The following is a 25,153-nucleotide window of genomic DNA, read 5'->3' on the forward strand; positions in this document are numbered from 1 at the left end:
CTATCTACAAGCTCACAATGCCTTGCCATGCAACACATTGTGAGCTTGTAGATCTGCTATTGTGTATTATTAACATATAAACGTGTTCTAAAATTAAAATGTTAAGCGACGTTCACGTTTGTTTGTTTGTGTTTCTGTGAAATCATTGTGTTGTGATTTGTCTTTTTAGACGTTTCCATCTTGTCCAGATGGAGGCGCCGTGTGCGCGCAAGTTAAATTCAGTGTTTCTTTGAGATAGTGCATCATAACTTGAGTTTGAAACATAATAACACATATAACAGTAACATCGGGTTGAAGTTCCTCCATGACTGTCATGATATTATCAGGGCTCGTCTAAGAGCCAGAGCCAGGCACAGGATTTCTGCCAAATTGATTTTCCGTTGATCGCACCAATGAAAGCACTAAGTGATGGACAGTAAGGACATGGGAAAAACAAAGCATTTATGACTCTATCCGTCCATGTATCGCTTTATATTCCAAGGTTTTGTCTCCGATTCACAACATTATCTCACATGTTCTCTCTAATCCCACGAACTGATCCAGTTAACGGGTTGAAGGAGGAGATTAAGGGCTTGTGGCTTTAGGACAAGACATCGTTTTAGTTTAAACTCCCCCAGACCCCTTTAAAAGAGTCTGCATGCAGGCTATTCTTTTCATTTATATAGCCTAAAAGTACCAAAAGTAGAAAGTAGCCTATAGTGAAAATTGGAAATCCTCCAGTAAAGTAAAAACGCCTCAAAATTGTACTTAAGTAGCCTACAGTACTTGAGTAAATGTATGTACTTTACGCCACTGCAGATTCCTGCACACCACGAAACCGAAAATATAGAGCAAGCTCTCACATGGTGTCCAACCTAATTATTTACATCTCGCGATTTAGTTCCACAGTAAATTACAGTGCAATGCATACCTAGGCCATTATATCAATTTAATCGGCACTCAGTTCATAATGTAGTCAACATAGGCCCCTACTAAAAAGTTTAATAGGTGTTTATATTCCCATATTCCCAGTTCACCGGCTTTTCAGTTAGAATTCCTTAATAACCTAAAAGTAACTTAATGTCTGCTTGGTGGTGATGATGCCGTATTGATTAATGTTCCTACCACTGAAATTTTAATCCATCCTCATAAACTTTGTATGAGCTCCTCGGTGGTTCTCAAAGTGGGGTCCGGCAAGTTCGGCAACCCCCAGGGGTCCTTGGGCGGGGGTCCCCAGCAAAAGTAGTTAATATAGCATCAAAATGTTTTTTTGTACACAAATCTTCTCTTCTGGGGGTCCATGCATGGTAGCTCTGGACCATAGCGTTAGAAGGAGTTCTCCTTAACGCTATGTTACTTTCGAACCGTTGCCCGTTGCCCGCACACCTCAGGTTGTGCAGCCTCTCGTCTTTAGTAAAAATAAAAAATACACTTTCTCTACTTACCAAAACAAAGACGGTTTTAAGATGCTGAAAGCCTATTTTCCTTAATGAGACCACTCGGAGATCCCAACCTCACGTCTAAAATACACCTTTTGGCCAGAAAAGAAAATACTTCACAGGAAGGAAAACGTTTTTTTGTTACTGCACTGCGCCCCCTATAGATCTTGTCAATTGAAAAATTCTGTTAACCAAATCTGTAGAGGGCGCAGTGGAATAAGTTGAACATTTTTCCTTCCGGTGAAATATTTACTATTCTGGCCAAAAGGTGTATTTTAGATGTGAGGTGGGGGGCTTCGAGTTTTCCCACTAAGGAAAGTAGGCTTTCAACATCTTAAGACCGTCTTTTTTTTGGTGAGTAGCGAAAGTGTAATTGTTATTTTTACTACAGACGAGAGGCTGCGCAGCCTGCGCTAGCGCGGGTGTACGGGGAAAGTACTATGGACCAGAGCTACCTGCATGATGGCACAAAACCTTTTCAGGTGTGGGGGGGGGGGGGGGGCGGGGGGGGTTTGGTCCGCGGCCAAATAGTAAATAAATACATATGCATTTGGGGGTCCTTGACATGAAAACATTTGAGAACTACTGCTCTCTATAGAATGCTCTGCCTCTCCCTCCCAGTCCCTGCAGCCTGTGTGAGATTACACATGTATTTCTCCCGGTGTGTGTATGTCAGTCGGCAGTGGAGTTCAGTCAGCACCGGTCAGACAGCTGCATCATGGCATCCAGCCGGGTGTCCTTCACCCAGTACCGTCTGGAAGCGGACATAGAGCGCTACAGGGCGGAGTGCCAGTGGGACAGGATGCCCACCATGGTGGACCAGCTCCTGGCAGCACGGTTCCACGAAGATGGTGAGTGATATTGTGACACTCACACGCACACACACACAAGCACACCTGTAGGCTTGCAGGCGCCTGTTGTTATGTTTGGGAGTCTTTTCGTCTCTTATCTAAACTCACAAGTCACAACAAGTTGAACTTTGTGCTCTCAGATACTTGGATATCATTATGCAACTTTTTAGGGCACTGTTTCCCAAACGGTGGCTCGGGACCATTTGTGGGTCGTGGATCCATTTTCGTGGGTCGCGCGAGTAAATATCCCTTCGTTTTTTGTTTTCTAAATTTTGTAATTAATTACTATTATTATTACATATTTTGTGAAGATTTCCACCAAAAATCACACATTTTCATGAGTTGAAAACAAATTCAAAGATTTTTACAAAATGAATTTCATGAATAAAAAAAAATATATCAAAGAAATTCCCTAAATTAGAAAACAAAAGTTTAAGTTGTGAAAATAGCAGATCTACAAGGTCACAATGCGTTGTTGTAAGCTTGTAGATCTGCTATTTTCACTAGTTTGGGACCCAGGCAAACATCTGATTTCTCTTTTGGGTCTTGAGCAAAAAAGTTTGGGAACCAGTGACCATGTGATCTAGGGGACTTCTTCCTCCTTCTAAACATATACAGTGAGTAGCCTGTGCTGTCTATCGACTGTCTGTCGCTAAAACCATGGCAAATCAAATTCTCCTGGACCTCGGACAACATGCAGGTCAACCCCCCCCCCCCCCCCCCACTGTCCTTGTCCTCGAAATTATTCTACATAGTAGTGGGTGAGCAAACATTTTATGTAAACACGCTTATCATTGTGCAGCTCAACACTGTGAGCTGGTGGTAATTCACCTGTTGGTCTCCTCCCCTCACCTTGGTAAAGTAAATATGGGTTGAGTTGAGCCACATGCCCCACACACACACACACACACACACACACACACACACACACACACACACACACACACACACAAATTATTGTGTCAACCAGCCCATGATGACCCAACATGCTGTAGTGGCCACCTGCTTACAGCCAGCATGACTAAGTACATTTACTCAAGTACTGTACCTCAGTACAATTTGAGTATTTTACAATTTTTACCAAAGTATTTACAAATGTCAATACTTTCAGGGTTAGAGCTTCTACTCCATTACATCAACAGAGTATTTCTACATACCAGAAACTTATTAGTAAAAGTAGATATACCAGAATGTCACAAGTAAAATCCTGTATTCAAAGTTAAAGGAGAATTCCGTTCATTTTAAGTGTTATGTTTGATGTGCGTCAAATCACTTACCAACGTAGGAATGAAAATCGCGTGACTCCACAAATCCCCCTATCGACCCCCACCGTTGTCATGATAGTAGGATGCTGGATAGCCCAAATTCGCCTATTTTAACAAATGCAAAGTCTGTTTTTTTGCTTCTAGTACTCATTGTTGAGTCCCATGATAATGTAACAGGCGCTAAAACTCCGAGAAGCTAACGGCTAATAACAGAACGAGCTAATGCTGGGGCTGCTTATCTCTCTGCATGGCAGCCCCAGGTTGCCAGGTCGGGAGAGAAACAGGCAACCAGCATTAGCTCGTTCTGTTATTAGCCGTTAGCTTCTCGGAGTTTTAGCGCCTGTTACATTATCATGGGACTCAACAATGAGTACTAGAAGCAAAAAAACAGACTTTGCATTTGTTAAAATAGGCGAATTTGGGCTATCCAGCATCCTACTATCATGACAACGGTGGGGGTCGATAGGGGGATTTGTGGAGTCACGCGATTTTCATTTCTACGTTGGTAAGTGATTTGACGCACATCAAACATAACACTTAAAATGAACGGAATTCTCCTTTAACTTACTCCAGTAAAAGTACTAAAGGATTGACATCAATATATACCAAACCAAAAAGTGCTCATTATGCAGAATGGCCCATTTCACAATCATAATAGTAATGCATCAATGCCTTCATCATGTTAATGTTGCAGCTGGTAAAGGTGGGGCTGATTCTAAATACTTTATGTGTCACGGCCCGCTTATCGGGCCGTGGACTTTGACCTTATTATTTAGAGTTTTAGACCTTGAATGCCCTTTTATGGTATTGGACTCGTTAGGGCTGTTTGATAGGCCTGTTAGGCCACTATTATATTGTATCGTTCCAATTGTATTCTGTTTCTCTGTTGTTACCTTTGCCCTGATGTGTGTATCTTATTTTGTAGTATTGTTTCCTGTCTGCCCTGTTTGCTGTTTCCTGTCTTGTCTCACCAGTCCTCTGATTAACTCTGTCTTGCACCTGTGTCCTAGCCTATCCCTGCGTTGATTGTCAGTTAGTTTCACCTGTGTCCAGTTACGTGTGTCTCTATATATACTCCCCTGTTTGTTCAGTCCGTTATTTGTTTGTAAAAGTAAGTCACTGTGTTAGTTAACTCCTTGTGATTTTCTAAGTTCCTAGTGTTTCCGCTTTGCTCCTAGTTAGTGATATTTTCCTAGTCTCCTCGTATTTGTGTGTTTATTCCTGTTCCTGCCAAGTCTCACCCTTTGAGAGTGAGAGTCACGCAATTTACCCTCTTCACATATATTGTTTGATGGCAATGACTGATACAAATGAAAGAAGACCCTAAGACAGCTAAATAGAGAATTTTACATTTTAAGAATTGCGTTCATGTGTGCGTCCCTGATGAGTCTCACTCCTAGATTTTCCTGAAAGTTGGCAGCCCTTGGTTAATAAACCACCCTTGCATTCGATCTACCCTGCGTCTGCCTCGTCCTCTGCCTTTGTCCTGCGCTTGGGTCCTACACCTCTGACTCTGATTGTGACATTATGTGCTTGTCGGTAGCTTAACGATCATAATTGATCAGTTAATGTATACTTTGAAATTCATAATCTAAATCTGCAAAGAAACTAGTAACCAAAGCTGTCAAAATGTTGCCCCTGAGGTGTAGCGGAGTACAGTAGGCTGTAAAAAGAAATACTCAAGTAAAAGTACCTCAAAATTGTACTGAAGTTCAGTACTTTAGCAGTTCAAAATGAGACCCACTCCAGGCCTGTATAATAATGTTGGCTCCCAGACACATGGAATAAGCGATGCATCTTTCAACACAGTCATAAGTTAACTAGTTGTTAACTATCTCTGCCAGTGCCTCCACAGTTACAGTTAAGTTAGTGTAAAAAAATGATAATGTATTGTCGTTAGTTAAAATGTTCTTAGAACATAGTCCTCAACACTACCTCTTATATATTTTCTTTCACTGTTGAGCCATTTAAAAACAACAAAGATTTTAAATCATTAAACATCTTGTACTGTGGACTGTTCCAAGGGCTGAAGCTCGCCTTTCCCCCCTGGCCTTGCTATTGCTGATAAAACTGACAGGCAAGTATGTCATTTATACCAGTGTCATAAACATTTGTCACAGGCTTGGCGTCAGAACACATACACAGTCAGGGGAGAACAGGGAAGAGGACTAAACAGGAAAGCTTTAATCCAACAGTGTGTGTTTGTGTGTGTGTCACAATCATACACATTCACTGCTTGCCACTGATTTGGATCCCGGCCATATCAAAATAGACTGCCATAGGCTATTATGCTGCTTCTTCCTGTGAGCTATAACTTGCTTGCTGTAAATCAGTGATTCTCAACCTTCTTAATTTCAAGGACCCCCAGTTTGATATGCATTAGCCACGGACCGCCATTTGATACATTTGTTTTATCTCCCGGGGCCCCAATCTAAGCTATAAAATCCTCTGTGTTTATTTAACTCAGAGTGTACAAATGGAACCAAATGGACCCGTAATTCTAATTATTTACTTTATACTAAAAGTACACTGAAGTGCATTATTTCTAAATGGAGTTTAGGATTCATGTGCATATCTTTATGTTTACCTCTCGCAGAGTTGGGGGTGGTGACTGTGAGGGGTTTGCTTGACCCTGCAATCTAAACGGAATGCATGTATATAAATGGACTTGCATTTATATAGCGCCTTTCTCCAAAGCGCTTTGTAATCTATTTCACATTCACCCATTCAAAAGAACAATTAAAGGGAGCCTCGGCACACTCAAAACTGTGAAAAATCTCTGACGTTTTTTATTTTTTATAAATATATAGCAAGCTTTCGGTCATAGAGCTTCTTCATAGACCTTCCTTTCACACGTTCACATACCGACTTCAGAGGAAACCATGCAAGGCACCAACCTGCTCATCGGGAGCAGTTAGGGGTTCAGTGTCTTCATATCAGGTTAACTCGTAACGTTTTCATTCCCTCCCTACAGATGACTTCGGGACTCTGCTATTGGCCGAGGCCTTGTTGGAGGAGTGCCTGCAGGAAAATATGGACCTATTACGGAGCTCCACACCCCTGATGGACAAGACCCAGCCCAAACTGTCCAGTGCCAAAACTCATCTCAACACCATCCTGAGCCGAGGGCGTCTACCGGTCAGTCCCAGCTTTTTGTCATTTTCCTTCAACCAGTGGACCGGGGACCACCAGTGGTCCTTGAGGGGGTTCTAGGTGGTCCCCAGCTAAATGATAGAGAGGTAACCAAATGTGGTAACCAAATGTGGCAACCAAATGGACCCTTATTAGATCTTTAACTCTTGAGAGCGTAACATGAAACCAAAATGGTTACATTTTACCCTCTCAAGAGTAAAATTATTGTTAAACATCTGCATTACTTAATTTAAAAGAAGTCTACACAATTAGAGAATGTCGAAGAAATAGTCTAAGTTTTGGGTCTGAGAGGATAAATCTCATCAAATGGTGGCCCGTGGCTCAAATGCCATATAAATAATGGACCTTGATATGAAAAAGGTTGAAGACCACTGCTTTACAGAATGAATCTCTCCCACTGTATTTGCTTGTTGTAAATAGTTTACATGACACAATTTCTTAAATAATATTCTCTTTCCCATGGTCCCAATAACCTGGCATAAAAATCCCTCCACCTTTCTGTCTGTCTGGGAGCGTTGCAGTGTTATGTTTTGGGATTCCTTGGACCGTATGGGTTAATGTCACAGCTTTACGGCTCAGTATGAGTTTGAGGTCTCTTTGTTGGCTGCCGGCCAGTACTAGATGTATGTCAAACCATCATCATAAATAACCCAGACTCAAAATATCAAAAAATGTGGATGGCATTTCACTTTATGTTTACGTATTGACAGGAAAGAGGCAGAGGAAGAAATGGTGAAATCATTTGGGGCATGCGGGTGGGGCATCAGGCTACTGTGGCTGCAGGGCATATAATTTTTTGAGGGGCATCCAAACTGAGGGGGCACGGCAGCCATGGCCTCAATGAAATTCCTGCCCTGACACCAACACTACTGATTAGTGTAACTGAGATTTGCTGAAAAATATATTTTTGACATGCAATGGATTATCAACTCTGATGATGCAAGTTTAATGATTTTGCATTTCTTTCTTTCTTTCTTTGAAAGAGACTGTAAAGGTTAACCAAGCGGCCAAGGCTCCAAAAATGAACAAGTTCAGAATTTGCAGATCGTTGCGTTTTATTTCTCTCACACCTCCGGAAACCAGTCCAATATGCAGCAGGTAGATAGTGGAAAATAAATAAGACGCGGAAAAATAGACTTACAAAAATGATAGAATTACTTAAAGCACAACTAAAGACAACAAACCATACAGTGACTGCACAACAAGGCTATCCCTTAACTAAGTGCCCTGGCAGCTCTGCCTCACGGCTGTTAACGCTTTGCTTGCCAAGTTCAACTCACTGACTGTCACTTGCAGCCTCCTTTAAATAGGGAGTGGATCCTACCACAAGCACAGAAACAATTAACCTCAAAATTAGCTTATCTACAAGCTTACAACTATCTGATGAATAAATAACCTACCACATAAATAGATGTTGTACCTTAAACTAAACACCATTTGGGTTTGCATTTACTTCAAAAAGACATAGAAATACTTTGCTCAATAACATTGTCAAACACCCCTCCTCCTCTACAGTACTTGGCACGTTCCACCCCTTCTTAAACCAAATGGACTAGCCCTGCTCTGTTTCGGCAGTTACAAGTCAGATTCAGAGGGTGCCAGTACTGCAGAGGAAAGACCAGGTGACAAGCAAACATTTCAGATCAGTTCTAATAAACAGTGTTTAAATAAACATACAGTTTGAACCCCTGAAGTCCGTGTTATTTCTACATTTGAATGAATAGGTAAAAATCACATCATGCTACAAACTGTCCCTTCCCACTTAGTGTGTCTATGTATAGGGCACGGGCTGCCCTGTGACAGAGACCATGTACAATATTAAACATAAATGTTGCCATTTGATGTACAGTACCAAATTTTGCTTCAGCTAATTTTCATTGGCAGGTTACAGTGAATAGATAATATATAAGTACAAAAGTACAGCACATCATGACACATAGGGCAAAAGGCAATAGACATTGGGGGAAGTGTAGAAAGGTGGCGCATTAAGATTACGATTAGCTATGGAATAAAATACAATCAAGATATTAGTGATTACAGGTTTGTTTAACCTTAAGCTTTGGTTGTGAAGCTGCTCAAGGAACTGCTAGCCTTAATACCTGCCTGAAGTGTATTCCAATTGCTAATATGTGATGGACAAAGTTCTCAACCCCAGACCTTGAGTCAAAGTATAGATACTCCTCGTCAAATATTACTCAATTTCAAGTGAAAGTTAAAGTTAAAGTACTGTAGAACTTGCTTTTAAAAATATGAAAGTATTCAAAAGTACAAATTACAAAGTACATTTTCTTTTTAATATCAATGAATTGCTGTATTGAAATTTAGAAATGTTCCCCAAAAAATCTAATACATTTAAAAAATAGTTAAATTAGCAGACCTACAAGCTCATAACATGTCACATTGTGACCATTGAGCTTGTAAATCAACTATTTTTTTTTCTTCATACATTTTTAAGTAGAGCGTAATTGGTTAATGCATAATGTCATTATCTTTTTCAAGTAAACAGGGTTGTAGAGTAAAAGAGTGAAAGTATCAAACACTTTAATTAATGTACTTAAATTAATGCACTCCACCACTGGCTAATAGCCTTAAAAGAGTAGGCAGACATGTTGTACGTCACATGGTTATTGTGCAATCTCCTCTAGAGGAAGTCTGGTTCTGGTAGCACAGTCTGTATGTGATCTAATACAGTGTTTCCAGTGGGTTGGGACCCATTTTTGGGTTGTGGACCCATTTTTATGTCTACAGACTACATTGGATGGTGCTTTTTACCAGCGTCACCATTTTAAATGTTTCCATCTAGGTTTTAAGAATATAGGGCCTCTGGCCACTGAACTAATGATGATTTGTTACCTGCTAGATGAACAGATGAACCAAGTATCGGGCATTTGTGTCTTTCTCTGCCTTTAGCCCAGGTACGTGAATGAGGCTCTACTACTGATGGCCAAGGTCCACTATGTCCAGGGCCGTTACAGAGATGCCCAGGGTATGTGTGCCAGGGTGGGCATTGAGGAGCTGACGCAGGACGATCAGCCCATCTACCATCTGCGTCTGCTGGCTGAGGCCTTTGTTATTAAAGGTAGGCTTCTAAAAACAAATATGAATATTAATAGAGAGTGGTTACAATTTAGCCAGCATACAGAGTCGATTTTTGGTATGATTCATATGCAGTATAGTGGCTGGAGTATATACCGTAGTAGTTTTTCTTTTTCATGGTTGAGAAATAAGTCTTGACAAATGACAGTAAATGCATTTAATCATAACTTCTGTCTCCTATCACCTTTCTTTAGTGTGAGTTTTTTTTCTCTCCTGAAATCTTACTGTCTGCGGAACAAGTAAACAAAGAGTTTAGATCTGACAGACATGTTTTTCCTACCCATAAGCCTTATGTTGTTTGGCCTAAGAAGTCAGAGGTAGCACAGACGACTGGCACGTTTCCCTGCGAAACACCACAGGAAAGTTTGAACAGCTTGCTGCATGAATTTCCTCAGCAATCCATTTCCTAATCCCCTCAATAGGAATTATTACAACCCCTAAAATGATAATGGCCTTGTATAGGTTTGGTAGTCATAAATGGAAGGGAGCTTGTTGAAATTCCATTGGGAGAACGTAATGCATCTGGAAAATATGATCTTAAGCGGGCAGATTACTGTTATCTACAGTAGGTGCACAGTAAAATCCTCAATGTTGATTTAACCCTGACAGAGTAAACATTGTCCATTTTGGTGCATTTTTACTCTCTACTGTAACACAGGATTTCACTGTGTATGTACTGCTGTATGTTGGAGCCTAGGATTCTAACTTTTTACCAAACTGGATCATCTTCACTCAGTATCAGTGGAGCCTTATCCTCCGCTCAGTGAATCAGTGAATGACGCAGATTATTTCTAATTGCATCCACTAATGTGGAAGGGGGGAATTTGTGAATTGGATTTGGCCTTGTTGACAATGCCTCCCTTTGTGTCTTCATTGCTTTGAGCTTTCTCCAAGGTGATGCACATCCCCATTCCTAAAATGGGATCGTGTTCATAATTTAGTCAGATTAACATTATCAAGCCACCCGCTCATAGAATCACTAAGTTCCATTGTGTTCTGGTAGTCCTCCATGAAGGTAGTGTTTGAAAGACCTGATGACTGCCAGTCATCAAGCTTTTTCGTCAGTGAATAATACTGTTAAGTATAGTTTCCGATTACTCATTGTCACACACATTATGCTGTCATCAGAGGGCAACAATAAATGGAATTTCCCTACCCAGATATTTTAAGATTCACTTAAATTTGTTGCAAACGAGTTTAAGTTTGAATGCAGATGCACAAAATCTGTATACAGTAATCATGCTACATGGGGGCACACCCTCCTAGAGGTCATAGTTCACAGCTACTGCACCTAACCACTAAATCCATAAATAATTTACGTAGATGACCTCACCGGAATCCCCCAGGGGTCTATACTAGTAAGTAGCCTTGGGAACCAATGGTTACCGAGCCATGTCAGGGTCTGACGTTACGTTTTTTTCCTACTTGCCCTGCAGGGCAAGTGTACTTCTTCAATCTACATGCCTGCCCTACCGTTGATGGTGGTGCAGCGCCTAGATTTCTCTCACAATGGAACCTTCGCTAAACCCCACCCCAAAAGCGATTGTCCAATGCCAGCTTAGCAACCGTTGTTAGCCTGGCACAGGTCTGGCAAACTTTCGTCACCTGCCATAGCTGTCAATGTTATTTCGCCCGCACACACACACAATCATTTGCAACATAATAGCAAGAACAGGAATACCACGATAACGCAATGGTGACTATGAACCAGCAACAGATTCCACTTACCCACAACTGGAGGGTTCTTTTCCCAAGCTGAAATCTGCGCTTAAACTGGAAGGCTATGACTGTGCCTGTGTTGTTGAACACAGCTTAATGTTGGGAAAGTATTACACGACTCACTCGCCCAGGTGGTGTCAATGATACTAATCACCGTAATCGTAACACAATTCAGAATCCCAGCGCTGCCTGTTTCGAATTCCGCACATTAAAGTATATTCATTCATTTGTTCGTCTATTTATTAACTGCTACTGTAGTCTTACCCTGCGGTACATGAAAACTCCTGTTACAGTCATGGATCAACTTCAACCTGGTGTTTGAACTTTCTCCATTTACGGTCCGTACATCTATATAAACGTTCATATTTCAAATATGAATTGCTTATGCTATGGCCACGGATGTTAAAATTATGCACGGGACTCTCAAAAGTACCCGTATATTCTGTGTTGTTCAATAAAAAGCATTTTAATCCGATCGGTGGCCATTTTCTCATAGAGTTATAATGTATCAGAGTGCAATACACCTACCAACCGATAGGGTCGCTTAGTTGAACGCATATGGAGAAAATGGCCACCGATCAGATTAAAATGCTTTTTATTGAACAATACAGATGATACGGGTACTTTTGATAACCCGTACATAAATTTAACATCCGTGGCCATGGGACAAGCACTTTATATTTGAAATATGAACGTTTCTGTAGATGTACCGTAAATGAAGAAAGTGCAAACACCAGGTTGAAGTTCATCCATGACGGTCGAGACAGTCGACCGTCGTGTATCCATGGCTATTACTCCCTCTAACATTTCCCATGTTTTTAGTTGATTGAAATAATGTCATGCACATTTGTCCAGTGCATAGCCTACTGCAGGCCTTGTTGACTAGATTTAGAAGAGATTTTGAAGCTCTTGCTGCTGAAATGAAAGATTATTTTTAAGGGGAAAAGCCGTCATTTAACATGCAAGTCAATGGGTGAGAAGCGATGTTTGCCAGGCGCTGCCAGGCCTGGGTGTGACTAACTCCGCACCGCCAGTCACAGAGTGGAGTGGGTGGGGCTTAGCGAAGGGTCCATTCAGTGTTTCTTTCTTTTTCCTTTTTTTATTCCACTTTTCATATTTTGTTTAATAGATTTGTCATTACCACCACCATACATAATCATTTTTCTGAATAATAACTGTTTTGTGAAATATTTCTTTTTATCATCTCACTTCTACAAACTGTTACCTATACTTTACAATGATGTGGCTCATAGGTCAGGAGCCTGTCTCCTGTTTCTGTAGCGTGAGGCGACTTGATGTACAAGTGCAGTACACCCACCAGTCCAGGACGTACAAGTACACCTCCTGGACATGATGCTAGAATGTTGCCTGGCCGAAAATAGCCCATGTACAAACTCACAACGCATCACATTACGACGCATTGTGAGCTTGTAAATCTGCTATTTTGGCCTAATGTTTGCCCCAGAATAGGGATGCTAGGGTTCATGTGGTTAAAGTTGAACTTTCCTAAAAGCCTTGGAGGAAACTGGGGAATTCAGTTTGAACAGTCCAACTCAGCAGTAGCAGCAGCATCATAAGTCTCGTTATAATCATGGCTTCACAGTAATCATCATTAGTAGTAATTTCCTCTATAAACCAAAGAGAGACGTTTATGGTCTGTCTCTTCTTATCCGTTGAGCCATGAAGCCATTAATGTTCTGTCTGTCTGTACTCTTCTGTCTGTCTGTAGAGTATGTATGTACCGTATGTCACTCTGTCTGCAATGACATAATACACTGTATTATCATCGTCAAACCATAGCATAAGGTCATAAAAGTTAATATATATGTTATATCTCTAATTCTATATCTTATATATGGTGCTACTTAGTGGTCAAAGGTCAAGGTCAACAGGGTCAATTATCGAGGCATAAATTGTCGTACAAACTAGTATGTACAGTACATCTGAACTTCATCATACGATGAGGCTGATTGCATTTGAAAGCTGGTCTCAAGCCATTTCACTTCCCTGCATTCAGTCTTCTAGATGATGTTAAGATGATATGAATTGCATTTGAAAGAAGCTGTACATTTTAACCACTTGAACCCTAGCATCCCTATTCTGGAACGAACATTCAGCGAAAATAGAAGCTCTACAAGCCCAACGTCTTGTGAGCTTGTAGATTGGCTTTGTGTAGAGGGTAAAAAAGGAATGGGCCGAGTATAGTATGGAGCCCTTGGGCACTCTGGTCAATGTAGTATATAGGGGTTAAAAATGGTCAATTACATTGTATATGTAAAGCCCTACAGACAAGAGTTGAAATGAGCAATCGCAGCACATCAGTTTTATTCTCTGTACAGGAACTGCAGTATCCTATATTAAAATAGGCTAATGGGAGGATGAGCGGGTGAGTGGGCGGGCGGACCACGTCAACATGATCATGTCACTATGACTCAGCCAGTACCATATAATATAAAGTCCCCAATGCAGCTACACCCAAAAATGGAGTGTGTTGTCTTACCTCAATGTGTCGTCATGGCATCAGGTACCAAGCGTGCCGGCATGAGGGAAAAAGTCAGGGGACATTAGCTGGTGGGGATGGGGGGGGGGGGAGTTTGACGGTGACATCATGAGGTTCACTGTCAGTTTTGGTGTAGCTCCGAAGAGTAAACAAATATAACCAAATGGACTCCTCGGAATCTAACTAGCCTAAATAACTGTATGCACTATATAGCTCTGGATAAAGAACAGATTGTAAGTGTCAAAGTCATTTTCAGACTTTCTATTTAAGGGAAATTCAAGCTTGCTCTATAGGGAACGTTAGAAGAACTACATGAAACATTGCATTTCAATAAACATCACTTAGTAAGTAATAAGGAAGTCAGAATAAATAATGAACATATTAGATTATATATTATACACATAGAGCTCTTAACAGGTTCAAAATGATGGACCCAAACCCTAATGGACCCCTGAAAATGAAATCGGTTCAGAGATCCGAGTGGTGCCGACATAAAAAATAGAAAAAAGAAAGACGGGACCCGACAAACCTACGCTGTTCTAACACTGTATACAGTGGGCGAGATGTCAGCTATAGCAGCCTACAATAAGAGACACTGACAATGACATTAAATTGCATGTTTTCACCTCAATTAATAAGGAATCGGATCCATGATCACACATGATGCCACGGTGCACTTTGAGTGCACGGAGGTATAGTTTGTGCGTGCGCTCTCGGGTCTCACTTTAACTGACAGAGGAACAACTTTGTTCCCCCATATATTGCTGCAGTAATCTTATCCCTGGTCTGTCAGTCTATCGCATTACTTGATTCTAGCAGCCCGAGCCCCGCGGGCATTTGCTTCTTTCACACCCCCAGCCAGCATCAGATCAACTATTTGTTGTGTATTAGCTTGTCTCACACAGGTCTAGTTGATCAAGTTGAGAGAGCAACTGCACGTAGTCAGTAAAACAGAACGGTCATTGTGGCGAGAGGCAAGCATGCAGCCAATACACAACAACGGTGGGGTGCTAGACTAGCGCAGGTCGGTAAAAATAAATAAATAAATAGACCAGTCGATTGCAATAGTGTCCCCCCAATAGTGGCGCCTATGTCAGGTGCTAACAAATCAGTTCGCTCCAAATATGGGCACAAAAGAGGGCATGCCCATACATGGGCATATACTGATGACATATGGGATCTCCATATATGGGTATAAAAGGGACAAGGACTGACAGATACATAGATCTCCATATATGGGCATATTGGTCAGCGGTGCGGTGTATGGTGTTAGGGCCACATAGCAGCCCAAACTGTAGATGTGAGGGCCGCGTAGAAGCCCGAATTCTAGATGTATGGGCCACATAGCGGCCTGAACCTCTTGTATTAAATAAATTGCATCATCCCTATCAAGAAAATATTTTTTTTTGTAAATATGCACTGTGTTACTGGAAAAAACGCGTGAGAAAAAGGAGCATCCACAGGGAATCATTATGACAACATGCTATAATTGGAGACAGCCTCTTGCCCTGACATCGCATTTCCTTCCACTGTTTTCCACGTATATACAGTATATTGTTGTGGGAATGTAGTCAGATATGAATATTTGGATGATGATATCTTGTCTATTGGCAGCTGCCTGCTTATTTGATTACGCCTGGCGTCTGGCTTCGAGGCTCTAGCCTCCCTGCTGTGCTTCCTGCAATCCTGGAGGTTCCTTGCATCACCCGCCATTTATTTAGTGCAATAAGTCCGCTAACTGACATCAGGCCAGCCATCTGGACTGAGATGGGCTGGCTCGGCTGTATTCCCTCAGTACAGTCGCTTGGACATCAGCAAGACGTCACTGTCGGGTGGAAACCGTGTAGGTCCAAAACCATTACTTTTCAGGAAATGAAAAAATAACCTGAGTTCCAATGAATCCCATGTAATTATTATTTAGTCACAAGCACATGTATGTACTGTATATTGTAGAAATGTATGTAATACATACGTTATATACTTTTGTGTGACACTGTAGTATGATGAAGTAGGGCATTCATTTACGAAAGAAACAAAGAGTTGAAATATGGAGAGATACAAGGTTTCTGCCCAACATCAACGAAGAGCAATATACCAGTAGACAAACCAGGAAATTAGAATAACAATGATTCTCTACTACTGCCAATCTTTAAGACAGACAGAAGGGCCGTTTGGACACGTTTGGAAGCGATGTTTTCCCTGGAATAAAAATGTCTGTAGGCTGCACCAGACAAGTGTAGCAGAGTCTGAGACAAGGATAGATTTTGAGCCAAAGCTACCCCCTCCAACCCCAAGCAGCACTGGCCACTAAAACCACATATGAAAACACTGACCCTACAACTTCTCCTACATCGTACTGTCATACTCTGCAGCAAGCCAGTCGTGTTCTCACGCTCCCGGCGTACAGTACTGTAGCTGTATTTAGTCACAGTCGGTTGTCACATCTTTTCAGTTAGGTTTTTAAATCAAAGATGTTTGTTCATCTGGCTCCAGCTGGAGTTTTGCTGTTTTCCTTCACGCAAAACTCAGAGTTGTGTGTTTCCACATTAGATAGATGGACCTTTATTGATCCCGTGGGGGGAATTCAGAGCCAGAGCCAGCAGTTAAAGTACAGATACTGTACATGGTAAAAGTAGTATTACTGTAAGGCAAAACACTTCTGTAAAACCATTGGCAGATCGCAAGCCTTATTATACATTTCCATTGTAAATTCTATTGCACAGTCTAGGCAATTTTATATATATATATTGCATATTCAACCATGTTTAAACAAACCTTTTGATTGTTTTTGCGTTAAGACAGCATCCCTTTGGTATCAATAATATTTTCCATAGTTTCTGACTGGGCTCAAATGTTACCTTTTTTGGTGAATAGCTGATTTCACTTCTCTAGGTCATGTTCTAGTCCAGTGCACTTATCACAGATGGCTTAATATAATCAGGAAATGTGCTGTTTGGGTCCTTACTCGCCAACTAGAAGCAAGCAGCAGTGGTTCTCTTTGATAATGTTTCTGGTTGAAGAAACTGAGGTGGGGGTTACGTGATTCCTATCATGTTTCCAGGCATGGAAAACACAGCATTCAAATGCCATGGCTTTTCCAGGAATTGTTGCCCAGTTGTGCAGTTGTGAACTTGTGTGTGGAAATGTTATAGAGCAGGGTTCTTCAACAGGGGGTCCGGGACCCCTAGGGGGTCTTCAGAGTTACTACAGGGGGGTCGCCAAATCTTTGTGTGATAGGAAATCTTTACTTTACTTTCTTTTTTTACATTAATATCTTGAACCCCAGAATCCCTATTCTTCTTTTTTAAAGATATTTTTGAGGCCCTTCTGCCTTTTTTTATAGGTATAGTGGAGCTGGACAGGAAACAGGAGAGAGAGATGGGGAGAGACATGCAGTTAAGATCGTCGGGATCAGGACTCAAACCAGGTTACATGTGCCCGGGCCTAGAATCCCTATTCTGAGGGTAACATTAGTCGAAAATAGCAGATCTACAAGCTCACAACGTTCACAATTGTGAGATGTTGTGAGCTTGTAGATCGGCTATTTTCGGCAAAGACTTTTTGTGTAGAGGGAAAAAAGAGCAGACCAAGTACAGAGCCAGCGGTCAAGTTTACTTAGTATTGAGGGTTTAAGTGGTTAAATGTCTGAAATAAAACAAAAACATTCATTCACACTACACTGATAGTCAATGTCTTCTTCAATCAATCTTCATTGACTATTGTAGTGGGGGTCCCTGGTCTGAAAAACATTGAAGACCCCTGTTATAGAGTGATATTCCTCCACCAGATTGGTCTTTTGTCTTCTATTTCTATCTTTGGGGCTGGTGTGACTGAGCTGTAGCTGCATGCAGCAGCTTGCTCTGGCATGCTGGACTCCTATCTTGGTTTTCCTGAGGTAGGGAATCAACCATGCAGTTTGTGCACTGACCACTTAATAACAACATCCTGGGTTTGGATTTGTCTCAAAAAACTTTGGTAAATGTCATCTAGTCCGTTTATTTTCTCTTTCACTGCACTCTACTGTCCAAATAGAATTGCTTAAATAATTACATTACTTGATCCCAGTTTAAAACTGCAATCTATAACTCTCATGTCCTACACAGGCTCCAAACATAGGTTCCCTGGGAAAGTGCCAGAATTCTTACTTTTGAGCTATAACGGAGAGCGTGTTCTGGGAATGCGAGTTTCCATTATTTCCATTTGAGTTTCATTTTCGATACCGCTTGTCAACCACAGGATCTGAATGTCTCAATAGAAGAGTAGGCAGACCACCTAGCTCCAACCGCCACAATTGTGTTCGTATTACCATACACAATATACCATTGCACAGATAAGTTGTGGATTGCAGCTTGAATACGCCTATATGACATAAGTGCAATGTTGTGGATTCGATTCCCAGCCCCAGGACCTGTGTTGTAATTATAATTGTTCCTTTCTGTGGTCTGACTCGTGTATCTCTTCTAACCGCAGAGAATCCTTCCCTGTAAGACAGTGGTTCCCAAACGTTTTAGCTTGAGATCCAAAAGGGGAATCTGATGTCTCCCTGCAGGGACCCAAACTGCAAGCAGATCTAGATTTTCACTAGGCTACTCCTTAAAGTTTTTTTTTTTTCACATATGATTTTAGAAATTAATCTCTTAAATGTTTAAATAAATAAAAAAAATCATTAATCTTTTGAAGTAACTTTTGAAAAATTGTAGGAAATAAAAATAAATAAAAAGATAGTTACTTGTGACCAATAAAAATGTGTCCGTGACCCACAAATGGGTCCTGACCCAGTGTTTGGGAAATACTGCTGTAAGACACCAATGTCTCTGTCTCTCAGGTCTGTCCCTGGACCATCAGCTGGTAAATTCGGTGTCCCGTGTGCGTCTGTCGGCGAGAGAGGAGGAGAGTCTGTCCTGTTACCTCAGGGCCTGTGATGCTGCCTTGTCCTACCTGCAGGAGCTGGATAAGGTAGTGTACTTTCAATCACGACCAAACCTCTCTCAAAACATGTTTGTTTGATTTATACTTTGTCGCATGCCAGTGTCACATGCTGAGAATAGCAGATCTGCAAGCTCACAACAGTAAGCGGCTATAGTTTCTGCTAGACTGTGCTTCTAATTGAAGTGGGTACAATTCCTTACATCTCTACTTCACTGACAGTAAGCATTGATTTTTCATCATGTGTAATTTTCATTTCAACGCTGTGTGTGTGTGTGTGTGTGTGTGTGTGTGTGTGTGTGTGTGTGTGTGTGTGTGTGTGTGTGTGTGTGTGTGTGTGTGTGTGTGTGTGTGTGTGTGTGTGTGTGTGTGTGTGTGTGTGTGTGTGTGTGTGTGTGTGTGTGTGCGCACACGCATGCATGCATGTGTCATCAGGTGGCGACAACGCCTCATGCAAAAACAGCCAAGGCCAGCCTTCTGCCTCCCCCTGTGGAAATGGACCTGGGCTACTTCCAACAAGCGGCTCTGCAGAGCGCTTACCTGTGTATGCTACAGAGAGGGTGAGTCTACAGCCGTTTTCATACACACACATTCATAGGTCAGGACATCATATAAGGTACACACACACGCACACAGCACACTCTTTTTTGTAAATCAATGTTCTCAACGAAATCGGACATTGAAAAAAAAATAGTTTGGCGCAGTAATGCGGTCACAGGTGTGTTTTTATAGAGCATCATATAACGGCCTTGAATACGGCTCAGCCAATCATAATCAAGAACCGGAACTACCCTTTTGATAAAAATAAGTGACAAATGTTCATTTATTTTAAATATGAACAAATAAAACAGCTGTATAACACATACATAGAAATGATTCCTGTAACAGTGGTAACCCCCCACCCCCTTATCTCGCCCTTAATAGAGTTGAAAATGTACTTGTCTCCTTACTTGTGATTGGATTTTTGGGGGATGGCTGAAGTCCCTTTCTTGACTAATCATGATTCTGTGCAATGGACATAACCACATCCTGTGTTTATTCATCCATTTGTAACTGTGGGAGTGTACGAATGTAAAGTGTATAGACTTCAGCTAAATGAAGCCGTTCCAGAAAATCTGTTCTGCCAGTGACCAGCAGGTGTCAGTGTTGCCTTGGCTTAGCTTCTAGATCGAGCCTGGCACTGAGCCAGTGTTTGAATTGTGAGTGGCGTAGGCCAGAGTAGCACACATTGCTGTAATGATTTTATACCGCAGAGGGAACTGAATGACTATTCCCCATAGAGGTTTCACTATGCCATTCAGGCTGGGCAGCTTATGTGAAGCAGGGAGAACAGCAGCCTTATTGTTCATCACAGCTCCACTCTGCAGCTACTGTTACTGTACTGTAAATAATGTCCAACCACAGTAAACACTCTATGACGTGATATCATCTTATCTGCTCTCCTATCTGATTACATGTTTCTTTAAAGCTATAAGTTCCTTTGGTCTAACAATTTCCCATGACCATTATGCCACCATGCCCATACACACACAGTAAAATCCTGCGTGTTCATTTTACTCAAGTTGACAAATTAACGTAAATGAACGTGTGTGTGTGTGTGTGTGTGTGTGTGTCAGGCACCTGGCTCAGGGAACTCACCAGCTGCGCCGGGTCCTCAGGGTGGTGGAATCGCGGGGGTCTCATAGTTTTAGGAAGGTGAGTGGTCGGTCTCTCTCTCTCTCTCTCTCACGCACACGCTGTTGTCAGAACAAGTCATCACTCACAAGCCTAATCTATCATTTCAATTCACCATATTGGTTCCAGTCGATTCAAGGCATTTTGTGTCTCTCCAGTCTGCAGCGAACAAGCTAGCTGAAGTGTTGTTGAGCTCAGTGAGTGAGGACAGCTACTGGGCCCCTCTGGGTCCACCACCTTCTTCCTGGCTTCAAAGAGAAGGGGCTGCCGCCCCCAAGGATGCCATGTACCCCACCATCAAACCACCCCAACGCTACCCCTCAGACGGGTTTGTCTTCATATTTTTTTCCCTCTCCGTTGAATTTTCTGTTCAGTTAATTCCTCTCTTTTCTCAGTCACTGTATGACAGTCATTTTAGATAGTCCATCTTACTCTTAATTTCCGTCTGGGTTCTATCTGATGTGATGTGATTCATTCATATAGTACCGGTGCCTTTTTCTAAATGGGTGAATGTTTTACATTCACCCATTCACACACAGTCACACAAACATTCATGCATCGACAGCAGAGGCAGCCATACAATACAACCTCGGTTCTGGGTTCAATTCTGGGCAACACCAGCTTAGTGTATGATTAGCACGTCTTGGGTGAAGTCTTACTACATGAGACTTCACCCAACTTCACCCAACTACATGACTGAAGTAAGACGTGCGCTAAGTACTGGGAGCTGACGGTAGGTGCTCTGCTCCACCTCAGCATCCACCTTCCAGGGGTCTAGTGCATCGAAACACGGATAGACTCCTGCGTTCTCGGTTGATACTGACAATAAGCCTCTCCGACCTACTTACTTATACAAGGCCCCAACCACTGAGATGTGATGACATGAAAAATGAGTTGAGACGAGAAATGATGAGATGAGATGTGATTTAGATGACATGAGGTGAGACAAGATCAAATCAAATAAAGGGAATAGAGATGAGTTGAGGTAACTTCAACATAGACCTTTGTGTGTCTCAGTTCCAGTAGTAGCAGTGGAGCCCCCCTGCAGTCTTATACACACAGAAAACTAATCCTGTGTGACGGCCTGGCGACAGACAGTGCTTAGCGCTTGTTCAACAGTCTTAATATAGCCAAAAAAAGAACCAATAGGTAGGAAATAGAGATTTAATGGACATAAAATAACATGCAGTAAGATGATGAGTTGAGAGCTACTTCAGTGACCCTCACTTCAAACGCAACCAAACGGACATAAAAGTATCGAAAGAAGGAACACACTCCAGCACATTCCTGATATCAGAAACATGCTTGTCTTGCCTCTGTGCTATACAATGCATCCCCTTGCTTGTGCATTTTCCCCTTTTTTTTCGCAGGGATCCTCTGCTCAGTTCTTTAGGGCCCCATGTACACAGCACACTTAGCACATGACTAATCCTATCCCACACTATCACGCTCACACATCTACATCCACGTCTGGGATTAGAGAAAAGAATGAGAGGAAGGAATGGTGGAATTGACCCCGAGCAACATAACGAGAGCTGTTGTATTGTTCGGCGTGGCCTGCGTGTAAACCAGTTACGTCTGTAAAGCGCCGCGATAGCATCTTGTAAATGCCTCTTTTATTTATTTTGTTTTACCACGTGGCTCAACCACAGAGTGAAGGAACAGAGATAAGGAAGGCAGCAGGTGGGTAGGGTGGTGGAGGGGTGAAGAATTGAACGCGAGCGACAGGGGAAGTACTGAATGAGAGGGATGGGGGCAGAGACGTTGGAATTAGGGGTGCAGGGGGTGCGACAGGCAGCATCCCCCTTCGACAGCTTCCCTTAACTCCACCAAGCCTTTTTTTTGTAACCACTTAAACCCTATAGACTTATTGTAAACCGATACTTAGTTACCTGGGGTCAACTTGCCTCTAGATCAGCTATTTGCGGTGAATGTTTACCCCAGAATAGGGATGCTAGGTCTGAAGTGGCTAATAAAGAATTGCTTAAATTCTAAGTTTCACTTCTGTCTTTCATATTTCCTTACAACTTAAACTAAATACAGTAATGCTTTCATAGATTAGTGATGTGATTCACAGAAATGATAAGCCTCTCCTGCTCAAAGCACTTTATAAACAAATAGTCAGGCCAGTGCAGTTCGCATTATCTTGAGCCAAGAAGGGCTCCTTAGCAACCTAACAAGAAAAACTGTTAACACATTTGAATAAAGTTTATTTATTGTTAATATTGTTAAATAAAACATTACAAACATATGCTGTAGCCTAATAATGCAGTAGTAGTGGTACATACTAACACAATGTGCAGTCTGACGTAGTCACATATATGTACAGCAGACGCCCTTGTGCTCGATGCCTGTGTGTTGTTATTGTCGTTGTCACCCACAGCACAAGTTTTCTGCCAGGGAAGTCCTGGTGTCCAGTCCTGCTGACCGGCCAGCCTTGTCTCCTGACTGCTAACTTGTTGGTAGCATGCAGAGTCTGGTTAATATTTAGTACTAAACGTACTGTGTAGCCATATACAGTAGATGAATGGACTCTACAGTCACAGAGAAGGAGCTGTGCTTGATATGTCCGGGAGGTTGGACTTCCACTCACTGGCCATGCCATTCAGAGCCCTCCAATACGAGTGCTTTTCTTACTTTAATGTCTTGCTGTGACAAGATGACCCATGAGCCCAGGCATTTGAAGGCAGTGACTTCTTTCAGTGCAGTACCGCCTGACGTTAGAGGTGGATCATGGTCCGGGAGGATGTTATAGGTGATGGCCTCAATTTTCCTGGCATTTAGCCCAAGTACCAACCTTAGCACACTCTGTTTCTATTGTGGTCAACAGCTCCTGTGCCTGCTCCAGATTGCAGGCAGATGTCTGCATAGTGCAGGTCCGTTTGGGCCAGAGCAGGAGTTGTCTCTAGGCCAAGTGCTCCTGTCCACTGATGGCCTGCCTAAATGCATAGTCCAGGATGATGTTATGCACCTTTCTTGCTTTACCCCAGATTTTAACCCAGGTTTCCTGCGCACACCACTGAGCCTACCTGTACCTGCCAGCCAACTCTGGTCAAAATTTGTGTCAAACCAGAAACAGGATCGTGTCAAAGGTTGTGTCCAACCTAGACACAGAATCTAAATGTTTCTATAGAGGAGAGCAGGAAAACCAAATACAACCACCCAACTTAAATTAACACAGATGATTGGGGTCCCAGAGATTAAAAAAAGAATGGTATCAAATGGGAGTCTGTGGCCTAATCAATGCATATCAAACTGGGGGTCCTTGAAATGGGAAAGGTTGAGAATCACTGAAGTAGTATTGCATCTGTCCCCGGATGAAAGGGGCAGAGATGAAAAGGGAGAAATTAAGGTGGCAGGGTCGTAAAATGGACTCTCTAGCAGCAGTTTGTTGTTGTTGTTCTGTGTGCGTGTGCGTGTGCGTGTGTGTGTGTGTGTGTGTGTGTGTGTGTGAGAGAGAGAGAGAGAGACAGTGATACCTGAGAGAGATGTTGTGTGGTGATACACCCATGGCGGCCGGGGTTGAGTTACAGAGACTGAAACTAGACACTCTCACGTGATCTATAGCCCTGGAATACGAGTATTTGTGTGTGTCTGTGTGTGTGTGTGTGTGTGTGTGTGTGTACGTACTACATACTGCATCTGTCTTTTTGTGCGTCATTTCCCGTTCTTGCACCTACTTCCTGTTTCCTGTGTGTCCCGGACGGCAGGTGCTTCTGTCCTCAGGACGTGGTGGAGGAGGCTGTTCTACTGCTGCTCATTACTGAATCCATGGTGAGACACACACACACACACACACACACACACACACACACACACACCCTCCCCCTCTCTCTCTCTCCCCCTCTCTCTCTTCCTCCGTCCGTCACCCCTCTCTTTTTTCAACTTCTCATCCTTCGTCCTCTCAAACCTCTCCACTCTCTCCTCCTTTCCCCTGACCTATAGCGCTGTTTCTCAATGTCAGGCCAGGGGACCACCAGGGGTCCAAATTGAACCGTCCCTGACGCCAATGGTTCTCAACCTTTTCAGGCCACGACCCCCCAAAATAATCATATTTTAACTGGGGACCCCCCACCCTGATAAGCACTTGGAATTGTAGGGAGTTGATGCATTCATTTAGTTTGACTCGGTTCCACAATTGTTGCCTCTTTCTTATATTATTTGACAATTTGGCCAATGTTTGACCAGTTTTTATAGTATAGTCTGTTGATTACTTTTGATGCAGCAATGGTCTTTTTTCATTTCATTTAATCTAATTTATTTTAAGGTATTTAAAAGGTCTTAAAAGTCATTAAAGTGTCACTTTACTGTGATCTGGGGAGCCCCCCAAAATCATGTGGGAACCCCGACCCAAAGATTTTTGGAATATCTTTTAATAAGAAAAATAAACAGATATTTACTTAGTCCCCAAGCCTCTTGTAGGCTCCTGGAGGCACCGGGCCCAGGTGTCCTCCATTAGCCATCAACAGGGGAATGCAGGCTGCCCCGCCCCCTGCTCACACAAAGCACGTAAACAAGCAACAAGCAATCACAAGACCAACTATTCACACT

General features: G+C 42.3%; 1 protein-coding gene across 1 annotated transcript in view; it reads left to right on the top strand.

The window, feature by feature from the left end:
* Nucleotides 1–2,108: 2,108 nt before the first annotated feature.
* The window catches only part of ttc7a (tetratricopeptide repeat domain 7A), a gene marked incomplete at its 3' end in the record, with an annotated part of 73,503 nt that continues 50,458 nt past the window's right edge, over nucleotides 2,109–25,153 (top strand). The window contains exons 1-8 of the mRNA XM_084075540.1: nucleotides 2,109–2,269; nucleotides 6,509–6,672; nucleotides 9,598–9,766; nucleotides 18,828–18,958; nucleotides 19,364–19,488; nucleotides 20,545–20,623; nucleotides 20,761–20,930; nucleotides 24,313–24,376. Of these exons, the coding sequence (XP_083931666.1) occupies nucleotides 2,137–2,269; nucleotides 6,509–6,672; nucleotides 9,598–9,766; nucleotides 18,828–18,958; nucleotides 19,364–19,488; nucleotides 20,545–20,623; nucleotides 20,761–20,930; nucleotides 24,313–24,376 (1,035 nt within the window). The 5' untranslated portion in view covers nucleotides 2,109–2,136. The remainder of the gene's footprint in view (nucleotides 2,270–6,508; nucleotides 6,673–9,597; nucleotides 9,767–18,827; nucleotides 18,959–19,363; nucleotides 19,489–20,544; nucleotides 20,624–20,760; nucleotides 20,931–24,312; nucleotides 24,377–25,153) is intronic.

Source organism: Gymnoscopelus microlampas (assembly GCF_963454915.1).
Source record: "Gymnoscopelus microlampas genome assembly, chromosome: 13".
NCBI classification, from domain to species: domain Eukaryota; kingdom Metazoa; phylum Chordata; class Actinopteri; order Myctophiformes; family Myctophidae; genus Gymnoscopelus; species Gymnoscopelus microlampas.